The sequence below is a fragment of the Salvelinus sp. IW2-2015 genome, linkage group LG1, assembly GCF_002910315.2.
Source record: "Salvelinus sp. IW2-2015 linkage group LG1, ASM291031v2, whole genome shotgun sequence".
NCBI lineage: Eukaryota > Metazoa > Chordata > Actinopteri > Salmoniformes > Salmonidae > Salvelinus > Salvelinus sp. IW2-2015.
The window spans coordinates 11,050,540-11,073,938 of NC_036838.1; the positions used below are offsets into that span (position 1 = coordinate 11,050,540).

Consider the following 23,399-nt stretch of genomic DNA (forward strand, 5'->3'; position numbering starts at 1 on the left):
TAAGGTATTTTACGATTCCTTTCTTACAGATCCAGGGGGCTTATGCAACCRTCCCCCATTATCMGTGTCSAGTTCGCCCTCAAAAGGCMTGGCTCTCTTGCAAGGTCCATCAACACTTGGTAAGTTTTCACTCCAGGGGTAGATCCKMCGWCGGGCCTTTTGGTCTTGACTCTGTCTCAAGGAAAGCCTCGCCCAGCGCTTTAACTGTTCCCCATTTTGGAAGAGAATGTCCAGCTTATTCATAAGGGTTATGAAAATCGGATAATCCACCCATTTAAAACTAAACACRGGCATAAAAAAGTTTACCTCTTTGCAGGCTCTGGAAGCTACAGGAGAATTGACAGACTTTGTAGCATTAGCACCATCATAAAMTTCACAGGCTAAAATKGTCACTTTGTTATTAGGGGCATAGTCCATTGAAGCGATTCTTAGAGCTTTCAGATCACTGCGTCCGCAGACCTGTTCTTCCAACGCATAGCCCGGCACCGGTGTACCACTCAGAGCCTGTTCAATTTTGCAGAGSGCCAGCCTGATCTTTAGCCATTCTCTCATCCCCAGAGCAGGAGAAAAAATCCCAGGTTTTGCATGATAAAGGGGTTTGGGTCCACTGTCTGTGAATATCTTTACCGTAGAATCCTCCGGGTGGAATATGTAAGAAATATGKCCCTCACTCSTACCCAAAAATCCTTTAAAACATTCTGGAGCTTCACACAGAACTTCTTCAAGGCTTTGGTCACTGGGTTCATGACAAGCCGCGCATAACATCCCTAAAATTGGCATAGGTGTCATTTTTGTTTAATATTCAGGGGGGTTATCATGTACAGTCTTAAACAGGAATTGTTCAGGCGCTTTATAAGGGGCATTAACCACCCCAAACCGTGAGAAACAGTAACAGGTTGACCTGACACCTGGTCACTTACTCAACCCCCAACCCTACCCCCCCTAACCACCACGATGTCCTGACCTGAAACCCAAATATTGGCATGCACCCTTCTACATGACATAGGGTCATAAATCATTACATAGGGTCATAAATCAGGCTTGGGTCATAAATCATTGACGGTTGACCTGACAACTGGACCCTTACTCACCCACCCAGCCCCCACCTAACCACCAGGCTGGCCTGACCGGCAGCCCTTGGGCATGCACACGTCATCAGGACATAGGGTTCACATAGCGGTCACATAGGTTCACATAGGGTCATCAATCAAAATTTTGACGCGTGACATCTACTTTAATCTCTCTGTGGTTTTTATTTTACCCCCTTTTTTTCTCCCCAATTTCTTGGTATCCAATTGGTAATAGTTACAGTCTTGTCTCATCGCTGCAACTCCCGTACGGACTCGGGAGAGGCGAAGTTCGAGAGCCATGCGTCCTCCGAAACACAACCCAACCAAGCCGCACTGCTTCTTGACACAATGCCCATCCAACCCGGAAGCCAGCCGCACCAATGTGTTGGAGGAAACACCATATACCTGGCGACCTGGTCAGCATGCACTGCGCCCGGCCCGCCACAGGAGTCGCTAGTGCGCGATGAGACAAGGATATCCCTGCCGGCCAAACCCTCCCTAACCCGGACGACGCTGGGCCAATTGTGCGCCGCCCCATGGGCCTCCCGGTCGCAGCCTGCTGCGAAAGATTAGAAACTTGGTCTGGTTTGGTCTTAACCATATGTGTGGTAACATCATGCAAAGATCAAAATACCTATCCGAGGCCCTCAGAAGAAAGATTATTGATGCCCGTGATTCTGGGAGGCGTTTACAATCCATTTCCAAGCAATTCAAAGTGCATCGTTCCACTGTCCGATGGATCATGGAGAAAATTACAGACCACTGGCAATCTACCTAGGACAGGTCGTCCCACCAAATTCAGCTGACCGAAAGATGCTCATACAAGTCTCTAAGAAACCCAGGGTAACATCAAGGCATCGACAGGCCTCTCTTGCCACAATCAATATCGAAGTGCTGTCAGAAAGAGACTGCACAAACTTGGCCAACATGGGAGGTCAGGAAGGAAGAAGCCTCTGCTCTCAAAAAAGAATATCAAGACAAGACTGATGTTTGCCAAACAACACCTAGGTAAAGACCAAAACTACTGGAACAATGTGCTCTGGACAGATGAGTCAAAGGTGGAGTTTATTGGCCGCAATGCAAGACGCCATCTTTGGTGAAAACAAAACACTGCCTTTGAACATAAGAACCTCATACCAACCGTAAAGCATGGAGATGGTGGCATAATGGTTTGGCGCTGCTTTGCTGCCTCAGGGCCTGGCCAACTTGCCATCATTTAGTCAACCATGAATCCCATATTATACCAGGCCGTGCATGCAAGAAATCACTCGAACGCGACACAGTTGAAGCAGTACTGTAAAGAAGAGTGGGAAAAAATTCCTCCCAGTCGATATAAGAGACTGACAGACAGTTCAAAGAAATGGCTACAATAAGTTATTTCTGCCAAAGGAGGCAACACCAGCTTTGAAGCTAGGGGTGTACTTATTTTTTCCGCACTATGGAATTGTATTTCTGTCAATTTTTTGATGGACAAGGTTAAAATTATTTTGTTTTGACCCCGTAGCTGTTTTGGTCCCATTGTGGCAGCGTGATGTGCCCCCATGCACAAGCGCAGATACCAGAGAAGGCTGTGGGAGGAGCTATAGTAGGACACGATGAAACGGTATCCAACCACATGTTTGACTCCCATCTATTCCATTCCTACCATTACAATGCCTCCTATAGGTCCTCCCACTGGCAGATTCGTGCTCATCTCAATATCTGCCGTGCTGCTTGTTGCAATTTTATCTCGCTGAGTCGATCTCACTGCATATCACTTTATTGTAGGGATTGTGTTATTCATGATTACACTGTATATTGCACTCATACTGATTAAATATATTTGCCAATAAATGGCAGTTAATATAGCCGTAAATTGTGTTTGCTTCGTATTGAGCATTTTTTTTATTTCACCTTTATTTAACTAGGCAAGTCAGTTAAAGAACAAATTCTTATTTTCAATGATGGCCTAGGAACAGTGAGTTAACTGCCTTGTTCAGGGGCAGAACGACATATTTTTACCATGTCAGCTCGGGGATTCAATCTTGCAACCTTTCGGTTACTAGTCCAATGCTCTAACCACTAGGCTACCTGCTGCCCCATGGCTTCATAAGGATTCATGGCTTCATAAGGATTCAAATTGGAATACTACAGAATCAAAAGGGAAGCACTGAATTGCATGTGATCTCCCATGGATAGTAGGAACCTGTAGATGCCTAATTTCACAAATGCTCTACTTAATTCAGTTTTGGTTAGTTTGGTAGCTTTCAAACAAAAGAATCCTCACACTACCGGCTGTTAAAGGTAATGTTCCTGCGTTCGCGGAGACCGCATTTACGGTAAACGCTGTATATGTCGGTACAATCAGAAAATTACCTTTAAATAGCGCATAGCCAACAAAGTGCTATCAGATTGAATCCTGGCCTTAAGCTGCTTGCCACCTTCTGTTCTTGGTAGACCAGATTTAAGGTGAATCAGTATCGTTTGTTTAAAAAAGAAACAAATACATTTCAGACAATTTGTTATAATGCAAGTTTTATAGGTACATTTTGGGTTTTGGGTCATGTTCTCTACAGGGCGCCATTTTAGACCAGGCCTCTGAAGAGGAATGAGAGGGACGCTCCCAGAGCCAAACCCAGGGACAAGAAGAAGGCCATAATGGCTCCAGCTGTCTCCGCTTCATGAGCAGCAACTTTTCTGTGGAGAGAGAGAATGACAGCCGATAAAGTGTGGTAAGATTTTAGGTGCAACCTCATTTCTGTCAACCTGGGAGACATTTTTCTCTCATAATGACCCTTGCAACGTGAGTAAACTAACCATAACATTTTAAATAGACAGGAGTTCCAAAAACTAAATAAAAGCAATTTTTCTCAGTTCCACGCTATGAGCAGTTAATGTCTTTGTGCTTGGTAGGACAGAATTGCTTTGCGTTTACCATGTGTGTCGTGCCTCGTCCTTCTAACAGACATTGTAACTTTAATAATTATCACCCTATTTCTAAACTTTATTTGCCTAGCTAAAATGTTTGAATCCTTGATTAATGCTCAGCCAAGATCTTTCTTAACTTCAAAATCTATTCTAAATGTGCATCCGTCGGGCTTCAGACCAGGGCATAACACCTTCTCGGCAGCATCACTGGTTTTAAATGATGTAGTAAATTGTTTGGATAGGAAGAAACAGTGTGCTGCTCTATTTATTGACTTGTCTAAAGCGTTCAACACTGCCGACCGATCTTTACACATTCAAAAAAGTTGTCTGAAATTGTCCTGGATCAGGTGACAGGTAATTGGTTTATGGTGCCCACATTGATCGTGTCCCTGCTTATAAATATCTGGGCATCTGGATTGACAAAAATGAATCTTTTCAAAAGCATATGGATGAGTGGAGAATAAAGTTGAGAATAAAAATGGGCTTCTTCTTTAGAAATAGATCATGCCTCTCCCTGAACAGCAGAAAGCAGATCATTCAGTCAACTTTCCTGCAATTGCTAGACTACAGTGACACCATTTATATGACTGCAGGTGCCACTACACTGAAACCATTAGATGCAGTTTACCACACCACACTTCCCTTTATTACAGGCGACAGGTTCAGTACACATCATTGCATCCTATAGCAGAAAGTAAGCTGGCCGTCTCGTAGATCGATACCCTGCTCTCTTTTTGTTTATATAGCCTTCTTGCACAAACGTCCACCTGACCATACTTAAATTACTTAAATTATACGAGTCACCAGACCTGATCACAGGGATGGCTAACTCTAGAGGTCCCGTTGATCTCTACAGAATTAGGGAAATTCAGTTATTTTGCACCCTGTGTATGGAATGATCTGCAGACCTCTGCACCTTGGTGCTCCGTTACCTCTAGGGCAGTTCAATTTAATAAGATGTTTTATTGTCACATACACCAGATAGGTGCAGTGAAATGTGTTGTTTTACAGGGTCAGCCATAGTAATACAGCACCCCTGGAGCAAATAAGGGTTGAGTGCCTTGCCCAACGGAATATCAACATATTTTTGACCTTGTTGGCTCGGGTATTCAAACCAGCGACCTTTCGGTTACTGCTCTAACCGCTAGGCTACCTGCTCCTTGTTGAGGAATGTGATTCCTTTTTTAAAATTGATTGTAAATATTATCTGTTTTTATTACATTGTATTTGTATATTTAGTATAATTTGTGTACTTGCAAAAGAGGCATAGGTCTCAATGGGATTTCCCTGTTAAAGAAAAGTTGTATTTTTACTAATCCCGTCTATGTCAAATTTTAGTTAGCAAATGGTTAGTTTGCTCACAGCGTGAGTCATTGCGAGAGTAAAATGTTGCCCAGTACCTTGAAAGTTGATCTATTTGGGTTTGTGCCCAGGAGAAGGCAAGAGGTCTTACTTGGGCCCAAAGCACATGCAAAGGCTTGCCAGGTATCCATTTGAAAAGGCAAAGCCTATCATGAAGACGATGAACCAGGCATCATGTTCAAAGAAGATAGGCAGGTTGTAGCGGGGCTGAACATTGCACAGCATGAAGAGCGGCACGAAGATCACACGGGCCACCAGAAGAATGGGCACCAGTTTGCTGTCCTTCCCAGGCTGAAAGTAGATGGCAGAGGCATGTCAACACTACTGTACCTTAGCCAGACACACCACATTCACATTCAATGAAAAGCACTCAAGTGCATGTTCAATAAAACATTACTGCTGTGTTTGTTTTAAGCCGGTCACCACAAGAGAAGGTAGTTATTTATATATATTTATTTATCTGAAATTCAGGGTAGTTCAGTGTTGACCTGTATTTTTTTCTCAGATGGTAAATTTACCACGTCAGTAAAGGCTTATGCGTAACCTTTATTGTTCTGATTCTTCAACATCACAGATTTTGTTTGCAAGATCAAGTATATTTATCTTCAAGGAATTCTTTCTTTTTTGGGGGGGGGGGCAGGAAGCAACTGATCAATAGTACATTACTCTAGCCCCTTTTATACTAATGACCATGGGTCCTGTCCTGATCTTGTCACAATTCTGATTGTCCTCACATTTTCAGGAATAGTTCTGCACCTGGTATTAAAATKTATCTCTTATCCTGAAATCCTCAAAAAGTTCTACATCTGCAACCCTTGGTACGGCAACTGCAAGGCATTCGACTGCAAGGCGCTACAGAGAGTCGTGAGTACGGCCCAGTACATCTCTGGGGTCGAGCTCACTGCCATCTAGGACCTCTATACCAGGAGGTGTCAAAGGAAGGCCAAAAAAATGGTCAAAGACTCCAGCCACCCAAACAATAGACTGTTTTCTCCGCTACTGCAAGCGGCACCAGTGCACCAAGTCTGAAACCAACAAGTCCTTGAACAGCTTCTACCCCTAAGCCATAAGACTGCTAAACAAGACTGCTAAATAGCTAATCAAATGGCTACCCGGACTACCTGCATTGACCCTTTTTGCACCAACTGTCTTGCACTGACTCTATGCACAGACACTGGACTCTACCCACACACTCACACCCCAACACACACACACACACACACACACACACACACACACACACACACACACACACACACACACACACACACACACACACNACACACACACACACACACACACACACACACACACACACACACACACACACACACACACACACACACACACACACACACACACACACACTATGTTGCCTCTGTCTATTATCTATCCTGTTGCCTAGTCACTTTACACCTTCCTATATGTACATAGCTACTTCAATTAACTCGGTACTCGTACTCCCTGTATATAGCCATGTTATTTTTACTCATTACTGTTATTTACTGTCTATTTATTCCTCGTGTACATATTTATCTAAAAAAATAAGTGTATCTTTAACTCTGTATAATTGGAAAAGGACCCGTAAGTAAGCATTTCACTGTTAGTCTACACCTGTTGTTTATGAAGCATATGACAAATACATTTTTTTTTATCCATCCACTGTGACATTTGCAACATTAATTTGACATGCAATATCCACCGTCCCATAGAGACTGAATGTGTTGGGACGGGACACGCAGCTTTTCTCAGCCAGTCGAAATCATGAATCAGCATTATTTTTATGGATATATTAAAATAAATGTCAATAGAAAAACTGGTAGAATTTTTTTACGATCTGTCGCAACCCGACCGTTGCTGAAGTGCACGAGATTAAGAGTAGAACTGAATTGAAAAGGACTCCCAGCACACTCAAGATCAATGCACAATTTTAAATGTATTTAGGCTGAGCTTTGGGTCGTCGGACTTTCATCCGAGCATACAAAAACACACAATGACTGGCCACATATAGGCAACGTGCGTAAATGCAATCAAATATGATGAGCAACACCTGTGTACAACATAAAAACGCCAGGATGCACATCAGTAATCAATTATCTCAGAAAAAGTGTGACTTAATCGAGAGTTTATATTGTCTATGTGTGGCGTCTGTCAGTGTGTTTTTATATGCTCTGATGAAGGTTTGACGACTGAAAACGACTGAAAACGAAATGCAGCTAGTTTGCGGTCTTTCCCACTTCAGTTTGAAGTGATTGTGTTAGCTGTGTAGTTCGCTAGCTAACAAAGGGGAAGAGCCTCCATAGAAAACATTTTTGTTGGCGTAGCAACCTGCCAATCAAACTAACCACCAGTCGGATTGGCTGGCAACGATGTCATTCAAACGAATGACCAGTCGGCATATCTGGCAACAATGCAAATCGAACAAACTACCAGTGGGCTTTTGGGTAGCAACCTCTGGACTATATCTTCGTGCAAGTAGTATTAATAAATAATGTTTTTAATGAAAATATTGTATGTTAATAATTATTTTAATATGTTGGTAACCGTTCTATAAAAGTGATAATGCCTTTGAAAGCCGTGGTTTGGAGGATTTATTGGCAAGGTTTACTGCCCGATATGAACACCCGTGTCTGGTTACAGGATCTACTACACTGTAGGACCGTTTGAAAAACATTTGAGGGGTTGGACATGTCGAGAGATGAGTCCTTATTGGTCCGTTATGTCACACGCTTCTGTCTATAACAGAATAGGTGCTTCCCCATTATATCGATAATCTTTGCTACCACCGATTTTTGGAACGATATATCTATGGACAACTGCAAAAATGTTGCTACTGCTCTCAAAAACATTGCTGCCCTGAATTTAGCTGGTGCTATCGACAAAGCTCAGTGGGCAAACGTTTAAGTAGAGACAACTTTCTGGATGAAAATGCAATGCTGATGTAAAGAGATCAGCAAAATCTTTCAAGGGCATTTTCTCCTATTTGTCTCCTGGTTTTACAGGTTTATCAACTTTCAAAGCAGCATAACTTTCCCTTGTTTCCTCCATCTATAGTGTATATGACATACCATTTTGAAGCTATGATTCTGTACAAAAAAATAAATAATCTAAATCGCAATATTTGACTTAATCTCATATAAAGTTGTTGGGTCACATATAGGCTACCCTCCAAACCAAGGCTTCTAGGACATTATCACGTAATCGTGTGTGGAGAGCTAAATGTAATCCAGACCTGTAAACTGGAATCCTTAGTTCACAATATGAAAAACTTGAATACGAATCAGTTAGTTTCAGGCCTTTCCGTTAAAATCGACCAATTTCTTTCACTCTATTTACAAGTGTTTTGTTTTGGTGACTTACCCACATACAGACAGCAGTAAGGCTTCTCCCAACCCAGTCGCTGAGGTTGAAGAGCAGGAAACAACACACCGGGATGAAGTACAGCTCTGAGAGGAGAGAGCAATGTACATAAAGACACCACATTTGTTCATTTGTGTTTCATTGGTTGTGAATGACTGAATATGATAATTTTGTAAATGCTTGCAAAATGACAAGTCATATACTCTAATATGGACTCATAAACCATGCTCTTATCATAGATATTCATACACGCATACATGTACACCACACCCACCCACCTACACCCACACACACACACACCCCAGGTGCCTCCATCAGCGATGGTAGACTTGACATCCACAGTGACTGCCGGGAAGATGCCGATGGTGATGGTGAAGGCAAAACACACAGAGAGAGCCAGGACCCAGATCTAGAGTAAATGGGTCAGAGGTTAAGAAGAAAGCATGTTAGACCAGCTGATTCCACCACAGACACCTTTTCCCTTGCAGATATACAGTTGAAGTCGGAAGTTAACATACACCTTAGCCAAATACATTTAAACTCAGTTTTTCACAATTCCTGACATTTAATCCTAGTAAAAATTCCCTGTTTTAGGTCAGTTAGGATCACCACTTAATTTTAAGAATGTGAAATGTCAGAATAATAGTAGAGAGAATTATTTCTTTCAGCTTTTATTTCTTTCATCACATTCCCAGTGGGTCAGAAGTTTACGTACACTCAATTAGTATTTGGTAGCATTGCCTTTAAAACTTTTTAACTTGGGTCAAACATTTCGGGTAGCCTTCCACAAGCTTCCCACAATAAGTTGGGTGAATTTTGTCCCATTCCTCCTGACAGAGCTGGTGTAACCGAGTCAGGTTTGTAGGCCTTCTTGCTTGCACACTTTTTCAGTTCTGCCCACAAATATCTATAGGAATGAGGTCAGGACTTTGTGATGGCCGCTCCAATACCTTGACTTTGTTGTCCTTAAGCCATTTTGCCACAACTTTGAAAGTATGCTTGGGGTCATTGTTCATTTGGAAGACGCATTTGCGACCAAGCTTTAACTTCCTGATGTCTTAAGATGTTGCTTCAATATATCCACATAATTTTCCTTCCTCATGATGCCATCTATCTTGTGAAGTGCACCAGACCCTCCTGCAGCAAAGCACCCCCACAACATGATACTGCCACCCCCGTGCTTCACGGTTGGGATGGTGTTCTTCTTCTTGCAAGCCTCCCCCTTTTTCCTCCAAACATAATGATGGTCATTATGGCCAAACAGTTCTATTTTTGTTTCATCAGAGCAGAGGACCTTTCACCAAAAAGTACAATCTTTGTCCCCATATGCAGTTGCAAACCATAGTCTGGCTTTTTTTATGGCGGTTTTGGAGCAGTGGCTTCTTCCTTGCTGAGCTGCCTTTCATGTTATGACGATATAGGACTCGTTTTATTGTGGATATAGATACTTTTGTAGCTGTTTCCTCCAGCACCTTCGCAAGGTCCTTTGCTGTTGTTCTGGGATTGATTTGCACTTTTCGCACCAAAGTACGTTCATCTCCAGGAGACAGAATGTGTCTCCTTTCTGAGCGGTATGACAGCTGCGTGGTCCCATGGTGTTTATACTTGCATACTATTGTTTGTACAGATGAACAAGGCATTTGGATGAACCAGACTTGTGGAGGTCTACAATGTTTTTTCTGAGGTCTTGGCTGATTTGTTTTGATTTTCCCATGATGTCAAGCAAAGAGGCACTGAGTTTGAAGGTAGGCCTTGAAATACATCCACAGGTACACCTCCAATTGACTCAAATTATGTCAATTAGCCTATCAGAAGCTTCTAAAGCCATGACATCATTTAATACAGTGAATTATAAGTGAAATAATCTGTCTGTAAACAATTGTTGGAAAAATTACTTGTGTCCTGCACAAAGTAGATGTCCTAACCGACTTGCCCAAACTATAGTCTGTCAACAAGAAATGTGTGGAGTGGTTGAAAAACGAGTTTTAATGACTCCAATCTAAGTGTACGTAAACTTCCGACTTCAACTGTACCCTTGTCAAGCACTATTGTGCTTGCATCCCTCAGTTAATTCAACCCAGGAGAAAGATAGAGAGCTGTATGTGGATAAACTGTAGAACAAGGTTCCCTAACTCGCCGATGGTTTTATTTGGCCCCCCAAGTTTTCTGAGGAAAAAATATATAAATAAATTATAATAATTTTGTGTGGAATTTTCATTTTTGGAGATAAAAGACTGCAAAGAAACCACCAGGAAATCAGCTCCAAGTCATTTTTGTTAAAGAAATCTGTTCCCAAGTATTCCCATGCATAATAGAGAGACACGACGTGATCTGAGCAAGGTTTGAAACTATTATGCTTTAGTCAAACATTATGTCTGTTTGGGATTCTTGCGGTCAAGTTGCAATCTACAAATTATTTGTAAGTATGTTCCGGCCCCCCGACTATCTGCTCAAGATAAAAATCAGCCCGCTGCAGAATCTAGTTCCTGTAGAACATCAACAGTGTGATTAAAGGTGCTCTTTGGTTTAGGGATATACTTTCATAGTCTTGGAAAAGCGGCAAGTTAATCCATTTTAAGGAGTTATATAAAGAGTGTCTTGGTTTTCGTGATTTTCCAATTCATAAAGTGAATTGAAATTCATGAAATACATTTGAAAAAACTCCAAAACTCATTTGCTATGGTCATTCGACATGCTAAAGAGCTAAATAAACTGTAATTTTTTAAATATTTGGGCCGTTCCACGAAATGAGTCCCCTTTGATTTTGTAAGTCGAAACTGTGCACCAATACTGAATTTTAAAAGCATGTTATATTCAATTACGTTCCCTTTAATATATACAGTGCCTTCGGAAAGTATTCAGACCAGTTAACATTTTGTTACGTTACAGCCTTATTTTGAAATCGATTAAATAAAATAAAAAATCCTCAGCAAACTACACACAATACACCATAATGATGAAGCGAAAACAGGTTTTTAGAAATGTTTGTAAATGTATTAAAAATAAAAAACAAAAATACCTTATTTACCTAAGTATTCAGACCTATTGCTATGAGACTCGAAATTGAGATCAGATGTATCCTGTTTCCATTGATCATCCTTGAGTTGTTTCTACAACTTGATTGGGGTCCACCTGTGGTAAAATCGATTAATTGGACATGATTTGGAAAGGCACACGCCTGTCTATATAAGGTCCCACAGTTGACAGTGCATGTCAGAGCAAAAACCAAGCCATGAGGTTGAAGGAATTGTCCGTAGAGCTCCGAGACAGAATTGTGTCAAGGCACAGATCTGGGGAAGGGTTCCAAAAAAAGTCTGCAGCATTGAAGGTCCCCAAGAACAGAGTAGCCTCCATCTTTCTTAAATGGAAGAAGTTTGGAACCACCAAGACTCTTCCTAGAGCTGGCCGCCCGGCCAAACTGAGCAATCGGGGGAGAAGGGCCTTGGTCAACAACCAAGAACCCGATGGTCACTCTGAAAGAGCTCCAGAGTTCCTCTGTGGAGATGGGAGAACATGCCAGAAAGACAATCATCTCTGCAGCACTCCACCAATCAGGCCTTTATGGTAGAGTGGCCAGAGGAAGCCACTCCTCAGTAAAAGGCACATGACAGCTCGCTTGGAGTTTGCCAAAAATCACCTAAAGAACTCTCAGACCATGAGAAACAAGATTCTCTGGTCTGATGAAACCAAGATTGAACTCTTTGGCCTTGAATGCCAAGCGCCCGGTTTGCAGGAAACCTTACATCATCCCTATGGTGAAGCATGGTGGTGGTAGCATCATGCTGTGAGGATGTTTTTCAGCGGCAGGGACTGGGAGACTAGTCAGGATCGGTTTCATCGGACCAGAGAACCTTGTTTCTCATGGTCGGAGACTTATTTAGGTGCCTTTTGGCAAACCCCAAGTGGGCTGTCATGTGCCTTTTACTGAGGAGTGGCTTAATGAAACCCTGCTCCAGAGCGCTCAGGACCTCAGACTTGGGCAAACAGCCAAGACAATGCAGGAGTGGCTTGGGACAAGTCTCTGAATGTCCTTGAGTGGCCCAGCCAGAGCCCGTACTTGAACCCGATCGAACATCTCTGGAGAGACCTGAAAATAGCTGTGCATCGACACTCCCAATCCGACCCGACAGAGCTTGAGAGGATCTGCAGAGAAGAATGGTAGAAACTCCCCAAATACAGGTGTGCCAAGCTTGTAGCGTTATACCAAAGAAGACTCAAGGCTGTAATCGCTGCCAAAGGTGCTTCAACAAAGTACCTAGTAAAGGGTCTGAATACTTATGTAAATGTGATATTACATTTTCCGAAAAGTTCTAAAAACCTGTTTTTGTTTTGTCATTATGGGGTATTGTGTGTAGATTGATGAGGGGGAAAAAACAATTTAATACATTTTAGAATAAGGCTGTAACATAAGAAAATGTGGAAAAAGTCAAGGGGTCTGAATACTTTCCGAATGCAATGTAGACCACATGGAGAATTCAATAAATCAGATTCTTTATATGAATAAAGACTTGCTAAAGGGCCAAAACTCTGCCTTTTGAAATATCCCTCTTTGCACCCTCTATTACTTTAAGGAAGATTTTAACCCATGAAGCCCTAGTTATTTTGTTGCTTCGACAAAGTAATTTCTGAAGATTATTATTTATTTAATGTGATTCATTTTAAGGTAAAAAAAAAAAAACGGTCCCTCATTTTAGGGTCAACCCTGTTATGGGAACTGAACTCTTGATTTGATATGGTGAAAATAACGCTTTTAAAATACACTACCGTTCAAATTTTGGGGTCTCTTAGAAATGCCCTTGTTTTTGAAAGATTTTTTTTTTTTTGTCCATTAAAATAACATCAAATTGATCAGAAATTCAATGTAGACATTGTTAATGTTGTAAATGACTATTGTATCTGGAAACGGCAGATTTTTAATGGAATATCTACATAGGCTTACAGAGGCCCATTATCAGTGACCATCACTCCTGTGTTCCAATGAAACATTGCTGATTAAAGAAGCAATAAAACTGGCCTCCTTTAGATAAGTTGAGTATCTGGAGCATCAGCATTTGTGGGTTCGATTACAGGCTCAAAATGGCTAGAAACAAAGAACTTTCTCCTGAAACTCGTCAGTCTATTCTTGTTCTGAGAAATTAAGGCTATTCCATGCGAGAAATTGCCAAGAAACTGAACATCTCGTACAACGCTGTGTGCTACTCCCTTCACAACAGCGCAAACCGGCTCTAACCAGGATAGAGGAATGGTAGGCCCCGGTGCACAACTGAGCACGAGGACAAGTACATTAGAGTATCTAGTTTGAGAAACAGACGCCTCACAAGTCCTCAACTGGCAGCTTCATTAAATAATACCCGCAAAACACCAGTCTCAATATCAACAGTGAAGAGGCGACTCCGGAATGCTGGCCATCTAGGCAGAGTTTCTCTGTCCAGTGTCTGTGTTCTTTTGCCCATCGTAATGTTTTATTTTTATTAGCTAGTCTGAGATAGGGCTTTTCTTTGTGTAGCAGTGTGATGTTGTTCCCCTAGATTATGCACCAAGTTGCAGACAAGGACCAATTCAAATAGGCCAGGTCAAGAGGGGATGTTAATAATTTGATAATAATAATTCAGTGTATTTTTTTATTTAATTACAGCTGCATAGCTAATGTTTTTATTTGGTGTACAAACACTTTTTCATATCAATATTGTACATACATGTGATTGTAAAAGTTTTGTATATTTTGGTTTGGCCCATCGCGGGTTATCTGTATTTCCATACCCCCTTATTGTTCTCTTTTGCCTGACCTTCAGCTAGCAAGGTGCCTGAGAGCTGTGACTGCACCAAGGGTTAACATAATGTGTGTTGTCTCTTCGTGTGCAGGGCAAATAAAAAGATTTCAACTAGCAGACCGTCAGTTGTGGCAGCGTCCTAATTAAAAGTACACAACGCAGAATGAACCCCGCTACATATGCAACTCTGCCTAGAAGGCCAGCATCCCGGAGTCGCCTCTTCACTGTTGACGATGAGACTGGTGTTTTGCGGGTACTATTTAATGAGGAACATTGCCTTTACATTTCAATCATTGAATAAAGTTGAAATTCAGCAATATAGAATGAATCCAGCCCTTAATTTACCTTCTTGAAGATGGTCAACATGGACACGTTTTGTTCCTCTTCTCCTTTATTGAAAACTGGTCTAGTCTCTGCTGCATTTTCTGAGGGGTTAAGGAACAAGGGAATCCATTAACTGCAGTTTAAACAAAAACAAAGCAGAGACCCCCTCCACTGTTTCAGTAAACAGCTGAGGGATGGGGCTGGAGAAATGTAACCACTTTCAAATTCATAGACAGAGCTGTGGATGCAAGGACTGACCATCCATGATATTAACATTACAGTTTTAACCATGTTTTGAGGCTATAGAGTGTTTGTTTACAATAAAACAAACAGGAGTACAGCATGATTGGGGCTATACTTGCAAACATAAACGTTTTTCTAAGTACATTTTTTTGCTTTGTCTCAAAATGTGCATCAGCCAGTTGCATGTGATACAATGCTACATGTATTGATAGCTGTTCCCATAAGATAGCCTGGCACATTTAGCCCTAACCTGACCAGCTGTCCGGTGATTATTTCCTCTAACAAATTCCGCATCAGCCTATCAAAGATATTAGACTTTATGTCCACCAAACAATATAATTTCTGAAAATAGGTCTTGGCCACCAGAGGGATATTTTAAACCTCCAAATTCAAGGTTACTTTTGTTCCACTTGGTCTTTCACAATTGTAGTGTGGAAATATTGCATGATGCATCCTTGACTAGTCTACTAGCTTCTAACGTTAGAACAATTCAAGAGGCACGTTTTTACATAGTTTATTCAGAAAGTGTTCAAGACCCCTTGACTTTTTCCACATTTTGTTACATTACAGCCTTATTCTAAAATTGATTGAATAGTTTTTTTCTCTCATCAATCTACACACAATACTCCACAATGACAAAGCAAAAACTGTTTTTAGAAAATGTTGCTAATTTATAAAACATAAGAAACTAGTATTCAGATACTTTACTCAGTACTTTGTTGAAGCACCTTTGGCAGCGATTACAGCCATGAGTCTTCTTGGGTATGATGCTACAAGCTTGGCACACCTGGTTTGGGAGAGTTTCTCCCATTCTTCTCTGCAGATGCTCTCAAGCTCTGTCAGGTTGGATAGGGAGCGTTGCTGCACAGCTATTTTCAGGTATGTCCAGAGATGTTCAACTCCGGGCTCTGGCTGGGCCATTCAAGGACATTCAGAGACTTGTCCTTCGCCCCAGTCTGAGGTCCTGAGCGATCTGGATCAGGTTTTCATCAAGGAGCTCTCTGTACTTTGCTCAGTTCATATTTCCCTTGGTCCTGACTAGTCTCCCAGTCCCTGCCATTGAAAAACATCCCCAAAGCATGATGCTGCCACCACCATGTTTCACCGTAGGGATGGTGCCAGGTTTCCTCCAGATGTGACGCTTGGCATTCTGGCCAAAGAGTTCAATCTTGGTTTCATCAGACCAGAGAATCTTGTTTCTCATGGTCAAAGAGTACTTCAGGTGCCTTTTGGCAAACTCCAAGCGGGCTGTCATGTGCCTTTTACTGAGGAGTGGCTTCCGTCTGGCCACTCTACCATAAAGGCCTGATTGGTGGAGTGCTACAGAGATGGCTGTCTATCTGGAAGGTTCTCCCTTCTCCACAGAGGAACTTTGGAGCTCTGTCAGACTGACCATTGCATTCTTGGTCACCTCCCTGACCTCCCTGACTAAGGCCCTTCTTCCCTGTTTGCTCAGTTTGGCAGGGCGGCCAGCTCTAGGAAGAGTCTTAGTGGTTCCAAATTTCTTCCATTTAAGAATGATGGAGGCCACTGTGTTCTTGGGGACCTTCAATGAGTGCAAGAAATGTTTTGGCACCCTTCTTCAGATCTGTGCATCGACACAATCCTGTCTCGGAACTCTAAGGACAATTCCTTTGAGCTCATGGCTTGGTGTTTGCTCTGACATGCACTGTCAACAATGGGACCTTATATAGACAGGTGTGTGCCTTTCCAAATCATGCCCAATCAATTGAATGTACCACAGGTGCACTACAATCACGTTGTAGAAACATCTCAAGGATGATCAACGGAAACAGGATGCACCTGAGCTCAATTTTGGGTCTCATAGCTAAGGGTCTGAATACTTATGTAAATAAGGTATTTCTGTTTTATAGTTTTAATACATTTGCAAAAAATTTTCATATCCAGTTTTTACATTATTGGCTATTGTGTGTAGAATGATGAGGAAAAACATGTATTTAATCAATTTAAAAATAATGCTGTAACGTAACAAATAGTGGAAAAGTCAAGGGGTCGGAATACTTCCCAAATGCACTGTATATGACATAATCCCACAATTTAGTTTCACATCGATGTACTTTTATCATCAGTTTCACATCGATGTACTTTTAAATATAAATGAAGTGTATACAACATGTAAGTTTATCGTACATCCCCTCAAAAAGACCGAGCCTTATGAACTTAAATAGTGGTCATGTACCATTATCACCATTGCTACCAGGTGGTACACATTGCTAAAGTGGTTGACTCTAAATCAACAGTGCGTGTTAAGAATGGATACGAGCTCCACTTGCGTCAAGCTTTCTGTTAAATCCCCAATGGTTTTAAGGGCCCGGGGCTGGCCAAATTCAATGTTTAATAAACTATTTGTATTTTTTTTTTTTTTTTTTTTACCTACAAGGGTCCTACAATTATAAATAAAATAGCTAAATGATCCTTGATCATAGGATCATTTAGCTATTGTACTTAGAATGTTAATATCTAAATCTGTGGTTGGCATGAATTTTGGTTTGATAAATAGGCTATAATTTCTGTCAAAATAGGTCTCCAAAATTGCAGATGTATTTTGTTTAATAGAGAATAATTTGCCTACAAATTTTGTGTACAAATATCACATAACCTAATTCACTTGAGGGTAGGTCAGGTAGGGCGGCAACACCTGCGGACAGGGCGGCTGGTGGATGCTGTGTCTTCTGGGCATTGTGATTGATGGATAAGACTTTTAGACGGGCCGTGCTCCCTTTTATAGGGCTGGAGGGGGGCTGGAGAGGAGTCATCATGGGATAAATTATACAATTATTATCACAGTTTGAATTTTGAAAACTCCTGTCTTTAGTGACATCATAGTAGCCTAGTATTTGCATGATGATGCAATAGAAACTGTGACATACCAAACACAAAAAACAGGAAAATAAACAAAAATACAAAACACAGCGGAATATAAAGTTGATTATCCGATGTGGGAGGACCTTCTTTTGACCCTGAAATGAAGAAAATCTGCCAGAAATTGCAGGAGGAGACCTTCCTGCAGCTTAGAATCCTTAGTATATTAAAATATAGATTTGTAATCACCTGGTACCCCTGCATATGCACTTGATAATGTAAGAATATTTCGAAGATAAATACACAACGAAGAGGACTAAAGGTCAAGAGGATTAAAAGTCAATAGAGTACTAACGATCAATGGAAATAGTGTTTTTTCTGTAATAGGGAACTATTGATCAATGGGTCAATGGGTCAATGTCAGAGACATTGAAATAGCCTGAAATAGGATACTTGTTATTTGGCCATTGGCCCAGTTTTATTGCAAGGAATTCTAATTGGTCAACCACAGGCTAGGGTTGGGTTATAAAAGTACATTCTGTCCCTTTGTTCTGTGGAGAGAATCACTGAATAAATAATCACCGAGGACAGGGGAGAATGAACATCTACCTCTCAGCATAACATCTATGATTTGTCCTTTTTGAATAAACCTATTTTTCTCCCCCTGGTTTGCTTTGGGGTCTGTGTTATTGAAGAGTAACATCAACTGCTAACAGTAGGCTACTGGCACTCTCTGTATGTTAGCCTACTTTTACTCCTTATTGTTATTCACTGTGTATTTAGGCTATTACTACTGTCACTTAAAAAAACAATAGATATATATCTTAATCTTAATTCTGCATTGTTTGAAAACTACCCATAAGTCAGCATGTCATTGTTAGTCTACACCTGATGTTTACGAAGTATGTGACAAATACACATTTATTTGATTTGATCTTAAGGTTTTGGCTGCTTAAGGTTTCAAAACTATCACAATAAATGTAATTCTACATTTCAAAAGAATAACAATATCTCACCTGAAATTCAAACTTGCCGCAAGAGGCGAAAAGTGCCAGGAGCCAGGCTCACTAAACTGCGAGCAAATCATTCAGTTGCCATTTTGCGTACGTTGTACCTTGAATTATCAGGTGCCGTTTGATTTCTGTTAAGTGCGTTCTTATGGAAACGTGTTCCATCACGTACATCTACATCAACATTTGTAATTGGCTGATGCAGAACTTGTTACCGGATATAATCACTGCCACCTGGTCAGGTTAGCATAGGGCTAAATTCCAAGATGGCGTAGCAGTCGGACGTGTGTTTGTCTTGTCCCGTGTAAATAGTCCTCGTTTTTTTTCGTATGCATTTCGTATATATTTTAATTTCACTTTCCATTTAGGAACTGAATATACATTCCGCCTCACCCAATGTGGTACGGATCTGCTATTTCTTTTATACTTTAGAACCGTAACCCCAATCAGAAGCTTGCCAGATAACTAGCTACTAGCTAGTAGTCAGTTAGCCACTGCTGCGGTCTTCACCCTTAACTCGGACACCAGCCAGCTTCAGCTCGGGCCAATACCTGCCAGTCTGCAAGCGCGATATCAACCCAGAGCATATAGGACTGCTTTTTCACTACCACATCACCAGATTTTTTTTCCTTCTACTTCATCACCGGATTTCAGCCGCAGGCTAGCTAGCTAGCTAGCTTATTTGCACGCTAGCTAGCTGCAAACCGTGTGTCTATTGGCTTACGTCGATCCCGGAGCAAACGTAATTTATTCCGGAGCTAGCTGAGGAGCTCCATCAGCCATTCCTGGGCTACAGTCACCAATCCGGACCCGTTTTTTTTTGTTTTTTTTGTTGTTGCTGCAGATACGGAGCCCCACCGGGCCTTCACGACTGACTGCCGACGTTATCTGCCCGAGGGAGTTATCCAACTGGCACCCCCGTCCCGACGTTACCTGAACGCTCTTCTGGGGCCCGCTAATTCGTTAGCTGTCTTATCGGCTGCTATCTGAATAAGTATATCGGACAATTATTATTATTATTATTATTATTATTTTTTTTTTTCTTGGGCCACTATATCTATTTTGCCAATTTGGATTGATCCCCTCTACCACACGGAACCCCACTAACCTACCGACGGATACGCACGAGGTATCTACAATTAGACCTCCATCCTATGCTATCTTGCTACCGATAGCCTCTACCCGGCCTACTGTCTGGATCGCCGTGACCCCAACCAACCTCTACTCACTGGACCCTTATTGATCACTCGATTAAGCATGCCTCTCCTTAATGTAAATATGCCCTGTCCATTGTTGTTCTGGTTAGTGTTTATTGGCTTATTTCACTGTAGAGACTCGAGCCCTGCTCACTATACCATATCCAACCTCWCAGTTCCACCACCCACATATGCGATGACATCACCTGGTTTCAATGATGTTTCTAGAGACAATATCTCTCTCATCATCACTCAATACCTAGGTTTACCTCCACTGTATTCACATCCTACCATACCTTTGTCTGTACATTATTCCTTTAAGCTATTTTATCGCCCCCAGAAACTTCCTTTTACTCTCTGCCTCGTAGCTCTAGACGACCAATTCTCATAGCTTTTAGCCGTACCCTTATCTCTACTCCTCCTCTGTTCCTCTGGTGATGTAGAGGTGAATCCAGGCCTGCAGTACCTAGCTCCACTCCTTTCCCCAGGCGCTCTCTTTTGATGACTTCTGTAACCGTAATAGCCTTGGCTTCATGCATGTTAACATTAGAAGCCTCCTCCCTAAGTTTGTTTTGTTCACTGCTTTAGCACACTCTGCCAACACCGGATGTTTTTAGCCGTGTCTGAATCCTGGCTTAGAAGACACCAAATATTCAGACATTTTCATCCCCAATTAACAAGATTTTCAGACAAGAGAACGGCCAAGGGGGCGGTGTTGCAATCTACTGCAAAGATTGCCTGCAGAGTTCTGTTTAACTATCCAGGTCTGTTCCCAAACAATTTGAACTTCTACTTTTAAAAAATCCACCTCTCTAAAAACAAGTCTCTCACCGGTTGCCGCCTGCTATGACCCCCTCTGCCCCCAGCGTGCTCTGGACACTATATGTGAACTGATTGCCCCCCATCTATCTTCAGAGCTCGTGCTGCTAGGGCGACCTACACCTCTGCTGTTTTCAACCAAGATCTCAGCGATCACTGCCTCATTGCCTGCATCCGTAATGGGTCAGCGGTCAAACGACCTCCACTCATCACTGTCAACGCTCCCTGAAACACTTCAGCGAGCAGGCCTTTCTATCGACCTGGCCGGGGTATCCTGGAAGGATATTGATCTCATCCCGTCAGTAGAGGATGCCTGGACATTTTTTTAAAATGCCTTCCTCACCATCTGTGAATAAGCATGCCCCATTCAAGAAATTTAGAACCAGGAACAGATATAGCCCTTGGTTCTCTCCTGACCTGACTGCCCTTAACCAACAGAAAACATCCTATGGCGTTCTGCATTAGCATCGAACAGCCCCCGTGATATGCAACTTTTCAGGGAAGCCAAGAACCAACATACACAGGCAGTTAGAACAGCCAAGGCTAGCTTTTTCAAGCAGAAATTTGCTTCCTGCACAACAAATTCAAAAAAGTTCTGGGACACCGTAAAGTCCATGGAGAATAAGAACAATAAGAACCGCTCTGAAGATAGGAAACACTGTCACCCGACAAACCCACTATAATTGAGAATTTCAATAGAGCATTTTTCTACGGCTGGCCATGCTTTCCACCTGGCTACCCTACCCCGGACAACAGCACTGCCCTCCCTTCTGCTACTCGCCCAAGCCTTCCCCATTTCTCTTTCTCCAAACAGTCAGCTGATGTTCTAAAAAGAGCTGCAAAATCTGGACCCTTACAAATCAGCCGGGCTAGATAATCTGGACCCTTTCTTTCTAAAACTATCTGCTGAAATTGTGGCCACCCCTATTACTAGCCTCTTCAACCTCTCTTTCGTGTCGTCTGAGATTCCCAAAGATTGGAAAGCAGCTGCGGTTAATCCCCTCTTCAAAGGGGGGACACTCTTTGACCCTAACAGCTACAGCCCTATATCTATCCTACCCTGCCTTTCTAAGGTCTTCGAAAGCCAAGTCAACAAACAGATTACCGATTTCAAATCCAACCATACCTTCTCCGCTATGCAATCTGGTTTCAGAGCTGGTCATGGGTGCACCTCAGCCACGCTCAAGGTCATAAACGATATCTTAACCGCCATCGATAGGAAACAATACTGTGCAGCCGTATTCATTGACCTGGCCAAGGCTTTTGACTCTGTCAATCACCACATCCTCATCGGTAGACTCGACAGCCTTGGTTTCTCTAATGATTGCCTCGCCTGGTTCACCAACTACTTCTCTCTGATCGAGTTCAGTGTGTCAAATCGGAGGGTCTGTTGTCCGGGCCTCTGGCAGTCTCCTATGGGGGTGCCACAGGGTTCAATTCTGGACCGACTCTCTTCTCTGTATACATCAATGATGTCGCTCTTGCTGCTGGTGATTCTCTGATCCACCTCTACGCAGACGACACTATTCTGTATACTTCTGGCCCTTCTTTTGACACTGTGTTAACAACCCTCCAGGCGGCTTCAATGCCATAACAACTCTCCTTCCGTGGCCTCCAATTGCTCTTAAATACAAGTAAAACTTAAATGCATGCCTCTCAACGGATCGCTGCTGCACCTGCCCGCCTGTCCAACATCACTACTCTGGACGGCTCTGACTTAGAATATGTGGACAACTACATAACCTAGGGTGTCTGGTTAGACTGTAAACTTCCTTCCAGACTCACATCAAACATCTCCAATCCAAAGTCAAATCTAGAATTGGCTTCCTATTCCGCAACAAAGCATCCTTACTCATGCTGCCAAACATACCCTTGTAAAACTGACCATCCTACCAATCCTCGACTTCGGTGATGTCATTTACAAAATAGCCTCCAACCCTACTCAATAATTGGATGCAGTCTATCACAGTGCCATCCGTTTTGTCACCAAAGCCCCATATACTACCACCACTGCGACCTGTACACTCTCGTTGGCTGGCCCTCGCTTCATACTCGTCGCCAAACCCACTGGTTCCAGGTCATCTACAAAGCACCTGCTAGGTAAAGTCCCCCTTATCTCAGCTCGCTGTCACCATAGCAGCACCTACCTGTAGCACGGCGTCCAGCAGGTATATCCTTCTAGTCCCAAAACCAATTCTTCCTTTGGAACGCCTCTCCTTCCAGTTCTCTGCTGCCAATGACTTGGAACGAACTACAAAAATCTCTGAAACTGGAAAATTTATCTCCCTCACTGCTTTAAGCACCAGCTGTCAGAGCAGCTCATAGATTACTGCACCTGTCCATAGCCCATCTATAATTTAGCCCAAACAACTACCTCTTTAACTACGTATTATTTTATTTATTTATTTCGCTCCTTTGCACCCATTATTTCTGTCTCTACTTTGCGCTTCTTCCACTGCAAACCAACCATTCCAGTGTTTTTGTTTTTACTTTTACTTCGCTGTGTTGTATTCA

At 42.2% G+C, this 23,399-nt stretch overlaps 1 protein-coding gene across 2 annotated transcripts in view; it reads right to left on the reverse strand.

Moving 5' to 3' along the window:
- Positions 1-3,564: 3,564 nt before the first annotated feature.
- Positions 3,565-23,399, reverse strand: part of slc29a1b (solute carrier family 29 member 1b) — a 30,766-nt gene continuing 10,931 nt past the window's right edge. The window contains exons 5-9 of one of the 2 annotated variants that reach the window (XR_011479849.1): positions 14,816-14,895; positions 8,978-9,108; positions 8,700-8,785; positions 5,431-5,630; positions 3,565-3,746 (exon numbers count right to left, since the gene is read on the reverse strand). Coding sequence is in view for 1 of the 2 variants with exons in the window: in XM_023983136.2 (XP_023838904.2) it covers positions 3,635-3,746; positions 5,431-5,630; positions 8,700-8,785; positions 9,000-9,108; positions 14,816-14,895 (587 nt within the window). In the remaining variant the exon portion in view is untranslated. The remainder of the gene's footprint in view (positions 3,747-5,430; positions 5,631-8,699; positions 8,786-8,977; positions 9,109-14,815; positions 14,896-23,399) is intronic. The other variant, XM_023983136.2, reaches the window with a different exon arrangement.